We start from the raw sequence: 16,787 nt of genomic DNA, 5'->3' as shown, positions 1-16,787 counted from the left end.
TTCCTGGTTCTTGAGGTATAAATTGTGAAATAGAATATTTGAATTTTTGAGTGATCCTAATCCATCCTCCTCGCCTATAAACAAGGCTCATAGAGTTAGCATGACTTGCTCAGGGTCATGAAGGCATGCCAGACCTGAGACCACAATCCAGGTTTCCTGATTAGCATTCCAGGGAACTCCCTACCATATATTTTCAGTGTTTCCTGATACGTAATTTTCAGTGGGAAAGAACCAGAAGCAAGTGTTGTTTGTTGACATCTGTGTGCCACAGTGTATAATTTAATGAAGTAGTGAGTAAAAATAATCTTTAGTCATTCTTTATGAAGGGTTTGTCTGACAGAGTGTCTTTTGAGTTGCTGCTTTTATTTTAATAAGGCATTAGTCATACTTGGGGCATGCAGTGTGTTGTTATAGACTAAGATAGCTCACATTTATGCCATCATTACTGTGGGCCACCCTGCTAAGCACTTTAGGTTCATTATTTCATTTAATCCTCCCAAAATCCTTATAAGGAAGGTAGTATTATTACCAGCCCATTTTACATATGAGGAAACTGAGATTTCAGAGAGGTTAAGTAACTTGCCGAGGGATACAGATTTGAACAGACATGGTGGGTGGGGCAGTCTCCAGATACTGTAAATAAGCACAGTGGATTTAAAAGTTATCAATTAAATAACAATTCCTTTTTTTTTTTTTTTTTCCTGGCTGCTCCACCCAACATGTGGGATCTCAGTTCCCTGATGATCAGGGATCAACCTGTGCCCTCTGCAGTGGAAGCCCAGAGTCTTAACCACTGGACCGCCAGGGAAGTCCCCACAATTCCATTTAAATAGTTTTAAATAGCAATACATTTAGTGTAACAGAGGGGACAAATGATTCTACTTGGAGGTGAATAGGAGGTGCATAGAGGAGTTCAAAGGAAGAAGTGGTGACCCATCAGAATTCTTGTGTGTCTACAGGTGGGAGGATTAGGGACCACCCCTGTAGTTAACACCAAGGGCTCCTGTCCCGCACTTTGCCAGGGCTGAAGGTGCTTCTTGGTGAGGGATGGCCTCAGAGCTCCTTCGTGGTTTCCAGGACAATCTGTGTTCTCCTTCGCTCAGGGAGGAGCCTTCTTGTTGCAATATAATGACAGTTAAGATAAATTCTTAAGGTCCTTTTGGCATTATTTCTGAAACTTGATTCGTGTGTTTTTCATGGGTGGATGGTTGGGGAGGGTGGAGTTTCTGAATCACTGAAAGAAATTGCCATCCCTGATCTTGGATTGTTGCACCATTTTTCTGACCTTTGAGCCCTGGTGAAAAAACTTCTGGAATGAGTGTGTTGGGATTTTTGTTCTCTTTCTTGGTCTACACATGTTATTTTGTACAATAACTATAAATTAGGTTTTATCAACTCCTCTTTATAGGAGAGGAAACATTTGCAAACATATGAAGTGATGAAGTGATTTGCCTGCAGTCACAGCTTGTGTGGCAAAGCTGGAGTGTGAACCCAGCTCTCCTGACTTGAAGTTCAGTGCTGTGCTGCTGTTCTGAGGCCCAGGGTCGAGTGGGGGTGTGGTGACACATCGCAGAGCCTGTTCACCGCTCTGTTCTCTACCTGTAACATCACCATCAGCTGCGTGAGGTGTATTAGGATTTTGGAGTCAGGAGGTACCTTTGAGATTCCTTAGAATTCAGCCTTTTATTGTAGGTGAGGATCCTGGTTGGACAAGTGACTTAAGATTGAGGACAGTGCTTTTTAGAGAAGAACTAATGGGTTTCAAATTGAAGTCAAAATTTAAAAATAGGGCTTCCCTGGTGGTGCAGTGGTTGAGAGTCCGCCTGCCGATGCAGGGGACACGGGTTCGTGCCCCGGTCCGGGAAGATCCCACATGCCGCGGAGCGGCTGGGCCCGTGAGCCATGGCTGCTGAGCCTGTGCATCCGGAGCCTGTGCTCCGCAACGGGGGAGGCCACAACAGTGAGAGAGGCCCGCGTACCGCAAAAAAAAAAAAAAAAAAAAAAAAATTTAAAAATATCTCAAAGGCTGGACCTTAAGCTGAATTTGACCGAATGATAATTTTAACAGATACAGGTGTAAACTTTTTCAGAATATAAATTGCACAGCTATGAAATGGAGAAAAGTGGAGTGTTTACTGTTCAGTTTCTTTAACGTTTCTCTGTGTTTGAAAATTTTCATAATAAAATGTTATCAGAAAAAAAGAGAAAAGCAGCTTAGCAGCAGTTTGTGTGAAAGAGGCTTTGTAGTGTTAGGTAACCATGAACTCTGGAGGAGCCTCTGGTAGCTCCTGGCCAAACAGGGTTTTTTCTTAGATTAAGTTGAGAAGTTCAGTGTCTAGATGGAGAAAGTAATAGTCGGCTGGGTGCTGTGCTTGCAGACCAGGTCCTCCTCCTGTCTGTGCCAATGGCACAGGTGTGCGAAGTCTGGAGTAGGGGCTGGAGACTCTCAGACCGACGTGGGGGAAGGGCAGACTTATCAAAGCGCTGTGCTGGTCCTCAGATCCTGGGAGAGCTGTGGGCTGAGGGTACTTTTGAGTATGGCGCTCAGCTTCAGGTCAGAGGAAAGGAGTTGCAGGGAAGGAGATGCCCTTCTGGCCCCTCTCCCCGAGCCCCCATATGGTGTCCTTCAGTCCATCCTCTGTAGCACCAGGTTTCTCTTTAGGAAGGACACATCCAATCAGGGCGGCACTGCCTTCAGTCCTCAGTGCTGTGTGTCAGACCGAACGAAGCCCTTCCCCGCTGGTCGTCACTGTGACGTTTCTCTGTTTGAGCAGGCCCAGGTCTTCAGGGGGCCCGTGCTTTCTTAAACCTCTGACCTGTACCTCCCTCCCTGTCCTGCAAGGGCAGATCCAGGGACGATGTCCCCCTGCTCTCACCATACCTTGTACATGTATGCCCCTCATGTTTGCAGTAGGTTCATCAAGGATGGAGACCTGTTCACTTATGCACCTCATTCTTCCCCTAGACTGTGAGCCCCTGGAAGGTAGGTGTTTTTGTCTTAATCAGCTTAGGATGTCCATCTATTTATTTATCCTTGTTTCACTAGATTCCCAGAGAATTGGCGTTTGGCTTGTCTTGGCACAAAATAAGTGTTCAGTGACTGTTAAGTAATGACTTGCTTCCTAACTTAGTAGTCAGTATGCTCCATTTTTTGTCAGTGGTGCTCCATGTGGGGTTTCCTATAAGGGGCCTCCAAGATATTTTCCATTTTTAAGAGTCTGTAGTTTGATTTTTAGATAGTATTTTACCTGCCATGTGTGGAAGGTAAGAGATGGCCCTTTGTTTTCCTTATGTGACCTCCTTATACATGTAAAGGAAACTCAAGCTTCCTGTGTGGCTGCGGCTATGTAATTAGCTTTAGGCAGGGCTCCTGGAGCTGTAAATCCTGTACTGGGACATCCTGGTAAGAGGTCCAGCCACCCAGACTGCAGCCTTCACACTGAATGCAAGCTTATTTGTGTAAATGAGAGCAGTTGTGCCTCTGCCCTTGCCTAACAATTATTTTAAATAAAAAAGTAGCAGCCCTCTATAAATGAATATGATTATAGCTAAGGTTTTTACTTTTACAGCTGTAACATAATACATACTGATTTAGACCTGGTAATAAGTTTTCTAAAATCTATCCAAAAGGTAGATTTTATATTAAATAACATGGTAATTAGCACCTTCAAAATGAAAGATATTGGTCAAGAGTACCAGCACTGACCGATAGGACAAGTAGGTAAGTCTAGAAGGGGCAGATTGAGCAGTATAATTTTAGTGTTGTTACATTTTGTTCATCTCTTGTGAAATCTTCATTGAGATAAAAATTGCCGGTTTCTGAGGAAGTGCTTGTGTATGGTTGCATTGGAGGCCATATGGATTGGCGGGCAGGGTGAGGGGTTTGGATTGAGACTACTGTCACTAAAGAATGGTTGACCCAGGGAGAGTTACATCATCAGCGCCCACCTGTGGGGATTCAGGGACCTGTGCTGGGTGTGGCTCAGCTGGGGCATGATGCCTGTCCGTGGGAGGAGCTTGCGGCCTTCAGTGTCTTTCCCTATTTGGGGAGCAGTGCATATATTTCGATGTTTTTATTTTAAGAAATATTTAATATCTTAAGAAATATTATTTGAGAAATACATGTGACACACTCCTTGGATTATTGTTATTTGAGATTATTCTTAGCATATGTAGAGAGACAGCATCCATCCTGTTTTTGTGAGGAGAGCTACTTTTTATTCCCCCCCACACCTTGATTTCACTGGACTAGAGGTTGTGGTGGGTGCCTATGTGACACCCTCGTGCAGGCAGGGGAGGCGTAGTGGTAACTTCCATCGCACTCCTTTTCGCAGTCAGACCCTGGAAGTGCTGCATGCTGTGTTGTCCTCTCCCTCCACTCTGCATATATCCCAGGCCTGGGGCTCCAGGGAGGGTCTGGGCCAACGATTCCCGCTTCTTAACCTGGTGTGGGGGACCAAGGTCTCTGGTGAATTACCACCTGTTTTGGAGGATCCTTGTCCTTAATAGGGGTCATTTTAGAAAATTGTGGAAGCTTTTTTGACTGTCTCAATGGTTGGTGGAGACTGTTGATATTTTATAGGTAGGGGCCCTGGAATTCTAGACTCAATGAAGTGACAGTTCTGCAGAATGAAAACTTATCCTGAGATCTGCAAAACTTTGGAATATCTTGCTGAATAATTTATGTGGATAGAAAAAAAACCTGTTTATGACTGACTAGAATCTTATTCCATCTTACACAAAGAAAGCATTTTTTAACATACTTTTTGGTATATATGGAATTTTCCAGGGTTGTAGTTACTGTAGACACTGAGGGGAAATTGTTTTGTTCTCAGCTATGAAGTATATTAGGGTTCTCCAGAGAGATGGAACCAATAGGACGGAACCAACCTTATTATAAGGAGTTGGCTCACATGCATATGGGGGCTGAGGAGTCCCAAGATCTGCAGTTGGTAGGCTGGGGCCCCCGGAGAGCCGCTAGCGTAAGTTCCAGTCTGAGAGTTGGAGTCCAAAGCCAGGAAAAGACTGACATCCCAACTCAAGAAGTCAGTCAGGAAGAGTTCCCTCAGACTCCAGCCTTTTTGTTCTATTCAGGTCTTCGATTAGTTGGATGAGGCCCGCCCACATTAGGGAGAACACCTGCTTCACCCAGCGTATGAATTTAATCATTAATCTCCATCAGAAACACCCTCACACCCAGAATACTGTTTGACAAAATGTGTGGGTGCCCTGCAGCTCAGTCAGGTTGACATAAGATGAGCCGTCACGCCAAGCGTGGTTCCCGCTTTTAGAAAATCACATTCTGGAGAGCGTGCATGGAGATGGCATGTATCTGAGTTGCCAGGACCTCGTGCCCAAGTCAACACTGTTTGTAACTGTCAGATTCACAGTGATTCAGCTTAGAGCTGTGCATTTCTGACTGTTTTATTCCTAGTATAGTCTGGCTTGAACAGTTACGTGTCAAAATTTGTATTTATTTTATTTTATTATTTTTTATAAATTTATTTATTTATTTATGGCTGCGTTGGGTCTTCGTTGCTGCGTGCGGGCTTTCTCTAGTTGTGGCGAGTGGGGGCTACTCTTACTTGCGTTGCATGGGCTCCTCATTGCAGTGGCTTCTCTTGTTGCGGAGCATGGGCTCTAGGCGTGTGGGCTTTGGTAGTTGTGGCACGAGGGCTCAGTAGTTGTGGCTTGCAGGCTCTAGAGCGTAGGCTCAGTAGTTGTGGCGCATGGGCTTAGTTGCTCCGCGGCCTGTGGGATCTTCCTGGACCAGGGCTTGAGTGTCCCCTGCATTGGCAGACGGATTCTTAACCACTGAGCCACCAGGGAAGCCCAGCAGGCGGATTCTTAACCACTGTGCCACCAGGCAAGTCCTAGTAACTCTGTGTTTAACCACTTGAGGAACTGCCAGACTATCTTCCAATGTGGCTGCACCATTTTGCATTTGTGCCAGCAGTGCTTGACTCTTCCAATCATTCCACATCCTCTCTAACATTTGTTACCATCTAGCTTTTTGATTATAGCCACCCTAGTGGGAGGGAAGTGGTAGTTCATTAGGTTTTAACTCTGGGACAGAGACAGCAGCAGGAAAGGGACAGTCTATTATGTTGTCCAGTATGGTATCTACCATGTAACTTTAAATTTAAAAAGATTAAAATTTAAATTTTAGTTCCTCAGTCACACTAGCCACATTTCAAGTGCTCAGCAGCCACAAGTAGCTAGTGGCTACTGTATTTCGGATAGCACAGATGGATACCAAACATTTTCATAGTTGCAGTAAGTTCTGTTGGATTGTGCTGGTCTAGAAAAAGTTAATTTGACAGCAGCTGGAGGAGTAGGCAGAGAATGGGAGAGGGTCTGAGTAGTGTAGGAAGGAGTGCAGGCGTGGAATTTGGAGCAGAGAAGAAAGAAACTTTGGGGAGCCATTTACAAGATATGAGACTTAGAAAAAAGATAAATACAAAGGGAAAGTGAGACGTTGAAGGAAAGGTCCTTAGGAACTTGATTTTTCTACAAAATCAGCTTAGTGATGGGTCCAATCTAATTCCTTAATTTTACAGGTAGAAAAGCACAAAGTTGCCGGTTGGCAGGGATTAGCGTAACTGTGGTGCACGTGTTGTGGGAAGCTGCTCGTGTCTGTCTTGGTCATTTTCAGTGTCCTCTGGGAACCTATAAGGAGCAGCTTGGTGGAGCTAAACTAGAGGGAGTGCCAACTCTGGGCTGAGTGCTCCAATGGGACAGGGAAGTAGAAAGCAGAAGGCTTCAGGGCAAGCAGACGGGTGATTTGATTGTCACCAAGTACAGCATTTTCTGGAAGGAAGAACCAGGAAGTTGGGAGAAGGCTGGAGAGGAGACTGAGGTCTCGCTGTGTTTTGCTTGGTGTCAAAAACAGTGTTCTTTTTGCTCCGAGGCCTTATCACGGTGAGGGTGGAGCGGAGCCCCCTTTGCCCTGTCTCACTGTTCTGCCACCAAACCAGTTGGTACAGTTTGTGTTACGTCAGGCAAGATAAATCTGGAGCGTTCGAATACAGTCTAGGTGAAGTGTTCATTGAAGCTATTGGAACGAGCCTTTTCTTTTCCAAAAGGCTATTCTGTAAGTTTCTCTTTATTTTTATTAGTGTGTAGAAATCTTCCTAAAATAGACCAACTTCTTTTTTGTGCTCAGTGTAGTTTCTCAGCGTCATGGTACATAAACTTCCTTACGTTCACAGTAGGCTTTCATTTTTGTTAGTCGTATTATTTACTTTACCCAGACCAGGCCAATGTGTCTTTCCAAACATGATACTACGGTAGAGACTGCTTTTCTAGCTCAGCTAATAGAGGTATGTTGAAGGGTTTTTCTGGCCGTAGTTCTGTGTGTGGCCAGTGTTATTCCAGGTCCTCTAAGCTTGAAATTGAGTCTGTTCCACTTAGGCGAAAGGTTTGCTGTCATGGTTTTAAGGTTGTAAAAGAGTGCCCTTACTTTCTGAACCAAATATTGAGGCTTATGTTCTTATAAGGCATTTTGATGCTTCCTCTTGATAAAAGAGATATACTGGGAAATATATTTAGATCCTGAATGTTGGAGTTTCTGGGCTGTTTTGCTGGCTTATGTGGAAATATCACAACAAATATTTGAAGGTAGGACTGTGCTGGATAATTTGGAAAGCGTGATCACCTTAGAGACCTGCAAAGTGGCTCATTCTTAAGCGCCAGGATGATTATTGCTTCACTAAATGTACTGTGTGTTACTGTTTTTACTGAGAGAACTAGAATGTAGAAAATAATTTCAAGTTAGTAGTGTTCAAGAAGGAAGCCTTGAAAACAGGGTGCATTCTGATTAATAAGTCTAAGAATTTTTCATCCTTTATTTTCTGTAGCGACATCTAGCTTTCAAACATTTTTATTTAGTTCATGGTAAGATCCTTCAGAAACAAATTTTTAGAGAGCTTTCTTACAGTTTTGTTCTCAGTATAATGCCATTTATCTCCACAGATTTGCTTGTAAATGCATCACGAAGAGGCAGCCCAGAATGAAGAAAACAAGCAGGAGTGTTGGCTCAGTGCCTAAGGTGTCTGGGATAAGCAAAGCGCAAACAGCAGACAAAACGAAACTCGAAAACAGCTCTTCAGCATCTGCAGGAGGCAAACTCATAAAACCTGGAACAGCAGCTTCGTTGTCAAAGGTATTTGCGTGGTTGTGTTTAAATATGTGATGAATTGTAGGAGGAGTGAGTCTTCATATGATGTTTGATTTGTCACATAAACGTTATTTAGGATTCACCCTCTTCAAAGAGAGTTCACGTTGTGGTGGACTTAATTCGTGTTTGGTCGGTCTTTACGAACGAAACCAAGTAGCAGGCTTACTTGTGAGCAAATCGCTGTGCCGGTATGGGAGAGCCTGCCTTCAAGGAGCTCGTGGAGGAAAGGATGGAGGCAAGTCACTGGCACGAACAACTAAAATACAAGTGAAAAAGTCAGATGCCCTGGGAGAGCAGGAGAGTAGCGTAAACAGTTTCAAGTAGGAAAATATTGTTTCTGCCCGAGAAGGCTTAATGAAAAGAGCATGTGCGTGAGGTCTTAAAGGACGGCCAGTATGACATTCCTGAAACCCCTGAACAGGGGTTTTTATTCCCACCCATCCCCCTACACTGTTACCATAAACTGTTACTTGTTTTTTGACAACTGATCCAGTATTAATCCCAGGCAAAATTGGGTGATATTAATTTAGTCAGAGCATAACTAGTTTTCTTGTTACACTCCTTTCTTTAGAGGCTAGTTTAGTTTTTGTTAGTAAAGGGTAGTGGTACGTTAGATCCCGGGCTTCGGGAGCAGACAGGCCCAGGCTGGGCATGTGCATACTAGGGCTGCGGTCAGGATGGAAGTGAGGGTGTAGGAAAGAGGACGGTGCAGGGCCTGGCTCACAGCAAGGGCTTTGTAAGGGACTGGCAGTGGAGTTTTTCCTGGTTAGCTCTGGAAACTTCCTGCAGCTCAGGATTGATTGACAGTAGCAGGCTTCCCATGGTTGTTCTCAGTGTCTGTGTTGAGATGACTCTGGGCCTTTTTTCTGCTGGTCAAGTCTTAGATTCACTGGACAGAGATGCACATGGTCTTCTTCCGGTCTTTCTCAGTCCAGAATTCACTTATTTGTTCTTTGCTTGTTTGTTTTGAGGTTTGGTGTTTTGGGGTAGAAACTTTGACTCTATGGAGAAGACCTGGAGAGAGTTTTTGCTCGTCTGATAGGAAGGAACCAAGAAGTACCTGAAACGCGATCTGTTCAGAAGCCTTTTGTCCAGGAAACGCTTTACAGATGTGACAATTATTTTAAGAAGCACCTCACAGGAACAGCTGATGAGGGACTTCCTTATATGTGTTGAAAGATCTAGCAGGAAATGCTGGTTTTTCTATTCCAGGGTTGTCAAAACTGAATGCAGACTTACTCTGTGGGCTTGGAGATGCCACCAGATTTTCTCCTTGCTACATCCCTGATGAGCAGCTGGGTGTCATCCTGCGGCCCGGAGGGTGATACCAGGAGTAGACCTTTACCCTACTTCCGTTAGTCTGAATCAGCACGCTGAGCAATTTCCTTGGTGGCAGTGCTGCCTCTCTCTCGTGTAAGAAAGCTGGTATTTTCTGCCCCAGCTGTTCACTCAGTTGCTCGCCTGTTTTCAGAGTGGAGTGCCTGTGTGCCTGGGCGACCCGTGACTTATGGGGCTGGAGGAGCAGGCTGAAGCGTTGGCACGGGGTGTGCACTACTGCCTGCCTCGTTGCCTCCTCCTCGCTGGCAGGCAGTGTCTCTGAGGTTCACTCCGGAGCGTGTCCTGAGCAGCATGTCTGGTCTTCCAAAGCATGCATCCTGAGTCGATGGCAGCCTAGTCTTGAGCAGTGAGTACTTCTTCATTGTAAGGCAGAACCGTATCCCTGCTCTGTGCCAGCTGTCCATGGCTTTGGCTTTGGTGAGTTGGCTGATTTAAGTATTTCTCTGTGTGTGTGTGTGTGTGTGTGTGTGTGTGTGGAGTGGGGAGGGTCATAGAAGAGGTGAAACTATTTGGGAACACTTTACCTCAACTGGAGCAAGTGCTTTACTTAAAAAAGGAGGGGGAAAAAGTCATTGAATAGAAATTAGAGTAAGAGGGAAAGAAGAAAATAGTGAAAATGATAGAAAAATTGGAAAAAGCGAAAGGACCTAGGGAACCCACAAACTTGTGTTATTTTATTTTTATAAGTTTCCATATTTCACTGCGCTTCTCTAGCATATGGTCACTTCCCACAACTTGAATTCTGTAACTGATGGAGCCTTGATGATTACCAGAAGAATGAAGCATTTGGCTTTTAATCATTGAGACACCATGTCCACACATCCACTCTCGTGGACACCCACACGGTGTCTGTCACCGCGCAGGATTCACGTAACACCAACACTTTTCTTACACTTGGCAGGGTACAGGGGTATGTGTTTCTTTTCTTGGCTGCAACCAAGGATTGAACCCAGCCCTGGCATTGAAAGCGCCGAGTCCTAACCACTGGACCTCGAGGGAATCCCCAAGGATATGTGTTTCTTTACCTCTCATTTCAAATGTTGTTTATAGCTAGATCTAGTGAGATGTAGGGGAGGACCTTTTTGAGTCTGAATGGAGCTTCTGTAAACATGAAAAGAAGCACTATGGCTGTTCACAGCATGTTTGGAGGAAGTTGGTCCCATTTCTGTGAGTAGCTGTAACATCTGGCTTGGGCCTTTGTGTGGGTCATTCTTCTTTGTCACAGCCAGCAGAGAGGGTTATTTCCAGGTAGAGGTGGTCTCTTACATGCCTGCACTTTTCGGCTGTCCACACTTAATCCTTTAGAAGTAGTACACTTTTTCATTGTCCTGGGGATACTTTTTTCTAAAACTTGATAGATGAGAGTTAATAAGTTAGGGTTTATCTAAATAATTGATGATTCTCAATGATGATTTGTGATCATACCTTTTCAGTGTAAAAGTTAGTTCACAGGGGCTTCCCTGGTGGCGCAGTGGTTGAGAGTCCGCCTGCCGATGCAGGGGACATGGGTTCGTGCCCCGGTCCGGGAAGATCCCACATGCAGCGGAGCGGCAAGGCCCGTGAGCCATGGCCGCTGAGCCTGCGCGTCCGGAGCCTGTGCGCCGCAACGGGAGAGGCCACAACAGTGAGAGGCCCACATACCGCAAAAAAAAGTTCACAGTTTGACTGAGTAATCCATCTCTGAAACCTGGAAGGTAGAAATTTTAAACTAATCTTAAAATATGAGGTGGAGTTGCAGACTGTGAAACTTGGACCTTACCTGGAAAAGCATGTATTCTTTGGTTGTATTATTTTGTTATTTGTATCTGTATGTTTTTACCAAATGATTGTGTTTTGCACCTGTTATTAAAAAGTAGGCGAAAAATCTATTCCTTCATCAATTTCATTTTTTTTGATTGTTGCTGATGGGGGATGTTTACATGTGGGAATACACATGTATTTATAGAACTGTGTAACAAAAATTAAAACAGAAAAAATATCAGAGCCTGCCAAGTACCTTCGTGTAAAAGGCAAGTTGGAAAGTGCAGAGTTGTTTCTTGTTTTGTTTTTACTTTTCTGATAAAGTAGAACATACACCCAGAGAAGTTCACAAAGCATCTGTGTTGGGCTTAGTGAGGGGTGAATGTACCCTGGGACATCAGCCAGGTCAGGAAGCAGAGCCTGCCTGCACCTCAGTGGCCACCCCCCGACCCCTCTGTGCCTCCTTCATCACTGCCCTTTCCTTCCTCTCCGGAAGTAACTACCACCCTAACTTCTAGCCCCCAAGATTCATTTTGCCTGTTTTGGATCTTTATATACATGTAATTGAACATGAAATTCTTTTCATGTGTGTCTGGTTTCCTTAACTCTGTTTAGGTCATGATATTCACCTCTGTTGTTGCCTATAGCAGCAGCTCCTCCCTTTTTTTTTTTTTCTTAATTGAAGTATAATTGATTTACAATATTGTGTTAGTTTTAGGTGTACAACAAAGTGATTCAGCTATATTATATGTATTTTTAGATTATTTTCCATTATAGGTCTTAAAAAATATTGATTATAGTTCCCTGTGCTGTAGTAAACCCTTGTTGCTTATCTTATTTTATGTATAGTAGTGTGTATCTGTTAATCCTGTACTCCTAATTTATCCACCCCCCCGCCACCTTCCCCTTTGGTAACCATAAGTTTGTTTTCTATGTCTGTGAGTCTGTCTGTTTTGTATATACATTCATGTGTAAGCTGCTCCTCCTTGCTGATTACTAACTGTGGAATGTCCACAAGCCATACGCCTCTTCTGCCCTTGATGGACATCTATCTGGAGTTTCCTTTGGGGCTATTAGTCATAGTACTGTTATGAACATCCTACACACGTCTTTTATACGCAAGTGCACCCATTTCTGTTGACTCCATAACCAGGAGTAAAATTGCTGGGTTGTAAGGTGCATGGCATTCACCTTTCATAGGTAGATGGCCAGTCATTTCCCAAAGGGGTTAACTCTGGGATGCCCCACATCCTCACCTGCACTTACATTACTCTTTTCATTGTAACCATTCATAAAGGTGTTATAAAGTGGGTTTAATTTGCATTTGCGTTGTTATCGGTGAGATTAAGCACCTTTTCATGTCTTATTTTTAAGTGTTTAGTGGACATTTAGATATTCTCTTATGTGAAGTGCCTGTTCAAATCACTTGCCCATATTTTTACTGTGGTGTCTTTTTTTCCTCAACTTTTGTGTGTGTGTGTGTGTTTGTGTGGTAAAACACACATAACATTTATCATCTTAACCATTGTTAAGTGTACCGTTTTGTGGCATTAAGTACATTCACATTGCTGAGTAACTGTCACCACCGTCCATCTTCAAAACTTTTTCATTTTCCCAGACTGAGACTCTGTCTCCATTGAACACTAACTCCCCATCTCCTCCTCCCAGTTCCTGGCAACCACCATTCCACTCTCTGTCTCTGTGAGTCTGACTACTCTGAGTACTTCATATGAGTAGGATTACACAGTGTTTGTCTTTTTGTGACTGGCCTATTTACCGTAGCAAAATGTCTTCAGAGTCATCTATGTTGTAGCATATTGCAGAATTTCCTTCCTTTTTAAGGCTAAATAATACTCCACTGTATGTATAGATCACACTTTGTTTATCCATGCTTCCATCAACGGATACTTGGGTTGCTTCTACCTTTTGGCTATTGTGAATAATAGCTGTGAACATGGGTGTACAAATATCTCTTAGAGACGCTGCTTTCAATTCTTTTGGGTATATACCCAGAAGTGGAATTGTGGGGTTGTATGGTAGTTTGATTTTTAATTTTTGAAGAACGACCATACTGTTTTCCACAGCAGCTGCACCATTTTATATTCCCACCAACAGTGCACAAGGGTTCCCCTTTTGCTAATCCTTGCAAGCACTTGTTTTTTCTGTTTTTTGGTAGTAGCCGTCCTAGTGGCTGAGGTGGTGCAGTGTGTTTCTTTGTACTGATTCATCATTCTTTACCTATTCTAGATGTGAACCCTTTGTCATTTATATGCGTTGTACATATATTCTCCTACTCTGTACCTTCTCTTTCTACTTCTTTTTGTTTTAATTAATTAATTAATTAATTATTTGGCTGCGTTGGGTCTTTGTTGCTGTGCACAGGCTTTCTCTAGTTGCGGTGAGCGGGAGCTACTCTTCGTTGTGGTGCGCGGCCTTCCCATTGCGGTGGCTTCTCTTGTTGTAGAACTCGGGCTGTAGGTGCGTGGGCTTCAGTAGTTGTGGCACACGGGCTCAGTAGTTGTGGCTCACAGACTCTTAGAGCACAGGCTCAGTAGTTGTGGAACATGGGCTTAGTTGCTCCACGGCATGTGGGATCGTCCTGGATCAGGGCTCAAACCTGTGTCCCCTGCATTGGCAGGCGGATTCTTAACCACTGAGCCACCAGGGAAGCCCCCAGAAGTACATAATTTTTTTCTTGATCTGTTTAAGTGTAAATTGTAGAGCTAATCCTCCTTTATTGCTGAGTATTTCAGTGTGTATTTCCTTAAAAAACAAGACCATTCTCTTATAACCATAGTACAATGATAACATCTGGAAATGAACATTGATAAAATGCTAGTATCTGATCTGTAGACTTTAGTTAAATTTCACCAATTGTGCTAATGTCCACTTTAGCAAAAAAGGAATAAAAATTTTTTTCTGGTCCAGGATTCAGTCCGGGGTTGTGAATTGCATATAGCTGTTCTTCATTCTCCTTAAATTTGGAATAGTTCCTCAGTCTTTGTCTTTTAGGACCTTGACATTTACTAAAGCGTGCAGTTCCGTTTGTTGGGCTGACTGTCCTCCACATTTGGGTTTGTCAGTGTTTCCATAGGCTGGGGCTGCAGGGTCCTGCAGGAGTCCCGCAGAAGCTGGGCGTCCTAGGTGCAGCATTTCCAGAGGCACGTGGTGTGTGGTGTCAGTGTTCCTGGTGATGATAACTTGGTGAAGGTGGTGTCTGCTAGGTTCCTCCACTATCAGGTTACTATGTCGCCTTTTGTAAAAATAAGTATCTTGTCGAAAATACTTTGACACTGTAAATATTCTTCTCTCATCAAACTTTCACGTTAGTTTCAGCAATTTTTAGTAATTCTTTCCGGAATCAATTATTACTATGATTATTACTATGATTTTTGCCAAGTGGTAATTTTATAATTCCATCATTCTTTCTACATTTATTAGTCAGCATTCTACTCTAAGGAAGAGTTTTTACTTTTCTCCCATTTGTGTATTCATTTATATTAGTGTGGATTCATGGATTCTTCTTAAGTGGTCTGTAAACTGTTAGCATCATTTATTTTGATGCTCAGATTGTCCCCAGTTTGGCCGGTGGGAGTCCCTTCAAGCAGGGTCTTGTGTCCTTCTAACATGTTCCTCGTATTCTCTGAACAATTTCTTTTCTTTTTTTCTTTTAATTTATTTTTGGCCGCGTTGGGTCTTCGTTGCTGCACGCAGGCTTTCTCTAGTTGCAGCAAGCAGGGGCTTCTCCATTGCGGTGCGTGGGCTTCTCACTGTGGTGGCTTCTCTTGTTGCAGGGCATGGGCTGCAGGCATGCGGGCTCAGTAGTTGCAGCAAGCAGACTCTAGAGCGCAGGCTCAGTAGCTGTGGCGCCTGGGCTTAGTTCTGCAGCATGTGGGATCTTCCCGGGCCAGGGCTCGAACCCGTGTCCCCTGCATTAGCAGGCGGATTCTTAACCACTGCGCCACCTGGGAAGCCCCTCTCTGAGCAATTTCTTAATTTCTGGCACAGTAAATTTCCTGCTTTTCCAGCCCCAGCCCTAGAATCAGCCTTGTCTTCAAGGAGGCCTTGATCTTTTCAGTGAGGGGTAGAATTTAAACCATCTGGAAGCTAGGTGTGCTCATGGCTTTTGCACATATTGTTTATAAGCCCTTTCATCAGACAGAGGTAGGAGCGCGCACACATGTGTACATGCATATCAGTACCAATTTCTGTATCTACTTCTCTCCATACACATTAAAACCTCAGAGTTCACACTGATACTTCCAATTCCAGTTACAACACAAGGTTGCTAGTAGCCTTTGCACTTTCCATAATTGTAATCCCTTCCTCTGACAGTGGCATTGGTTATCTATAATAGATTTGTTTATTTTCTCAATCCTAGAATATACAGAAAATACAGATTTACTCACTGTTACCACTGCAAAAAACAATTCTACCAGCTGGAATTCAGAATTTATACTTCTTTGTATTTAGCTTGAGAGTTTGAGGGTTTATGGTCAAAATAGTGTGTTCAAAAGATACTTGATTGCCCCCATTGCAACCCCATGTGGTTGTATGATTCATTTGAAATGGAGTTGTGTCACTTCTTCCCATTGTGTTCCACTTTAGGGTCCCCCCACCCTTGTTTGTTTAATTATTCATTGTGAACACGTGAAGCACTCCCGTGGTTCCACGCGTCACAACTGTATGAGATATGGTCAGAGAAGTGCCCCCCATACTCCTTACTCTGTCTCCACCCACTGCTTAGAGGTAAGCAGTCTAATTTAGTTTTTCTATGTTTCTTTTTGCATAAATGAGCAGATGTTTATTTTGTATTTCTGCTTTCTTACACAAAAGTTGACATAATTAGATATACTTTTGCACTTGGCTTTTTTCCACTTAACGTATTCTAGAAATCTCTTTACACCACTTTTTAGCAGTCTTTCTCATTCTGTTTAACATTTCATTGTATGGATATATATAGTTTATTCAGCTACTAACCTAGGTACAGGCGTTTAAGGTGTTTCCAGTATTTTGCAACTAAAAACAATGCTGCAATGAGTAACTTTATGCGTATGTATTTTTGTCTTATTGGAAGTGTGTCTTCAGGTTTAAATTCCTAGAAGTGGGATTGCTGGGCAGGAGGTAAAGACGTATGTAGCTTTGTTAGATGTCACCAGACTCCTTCCGTAAGGCTCTGTCAATCAAGCTGCATTCTCGCCAGCAACTTATGAGAGTGCCTGTTTCCTCACATCCTTCCCAAAGGAGTGTGTCATACTTTTTCCTTTTGTGCCAGTCTGAGGTGAGAAGTGGTATCTCAATGTTGTTTACTTTGTATTTCTAATATGAGTTAGTCTGACTAATCACCTTCTTTCGTACATTTGTGTGAGTTGATTGTATGTGATTGTTCATTTTGCTCACTATTCTTTGTGTTTTTTGGTCTCTTTCCCCTTAATTTTTAAGAGTTCTTTGTGTATTAGGGATATTAGCCCTTTATCTGTGAGATATTGCAAGTATACTTACCCAGTTTCTCATGTGTGGATTTTATTTT

The 16,787-nt window shown here is 43.3% G+C and overlaps 1 protein-coding gene across 10 annotated transcripts in view; it reads left to right on the top strand.

Annotated features, from left to right (window-relative positions):
• SPECC1L (sperm antigen with calponin homology and coiled-coil domains 1 like) overlaps window positions 1-16,787 on the top strand; it is a 125,335-nt gene that overhangs the window by 20,942 nt on the left and 87,606 nt on the right. For 9 of the 10 annotated variants that reach the window (XM_029216716.1, XM_029216745.1, XM_029216790.1 and 6 more), the window contains one exon: window positions 7,975-8,164. In XM_029216716.1, the coding sequence (XP_029072549.1) occupies window positions 8,012-8,164 (153 nt within the window). In that variant the 5' untranslated portion in view covers window positions 7,975-8,011. Of the gene's footprint in view, window positions 1-7,283; window positions 7,323-7,974; window positions 8,165-16,787 lie in introns of those variants that run through there. The other variant, XM_029216784.1, reaches the window with a different exon arrangement.

This window comes from Monodon monoceros, unplaced genomic scaffold (assembly GCF_005190385.1).
Source record: "Monodon monoceros isolate NGI ecotype Baffin Bay Population unplaced genomic scaffold, NGI_Narwhal_1 Super_Scaffold_1, whole genome shotgun sequence".
In the NCBI taxonomy this organism is placed as follows: domain Eukaryota; kingdom Metazoa; phylum Chordata; class Mammalia; order Artiodactyla; family Monodontidae; genus Monodon; species Monodon monoceros.
This window is presented reverse-complemented; position numbering and strand designations above follow the sequence as displayed.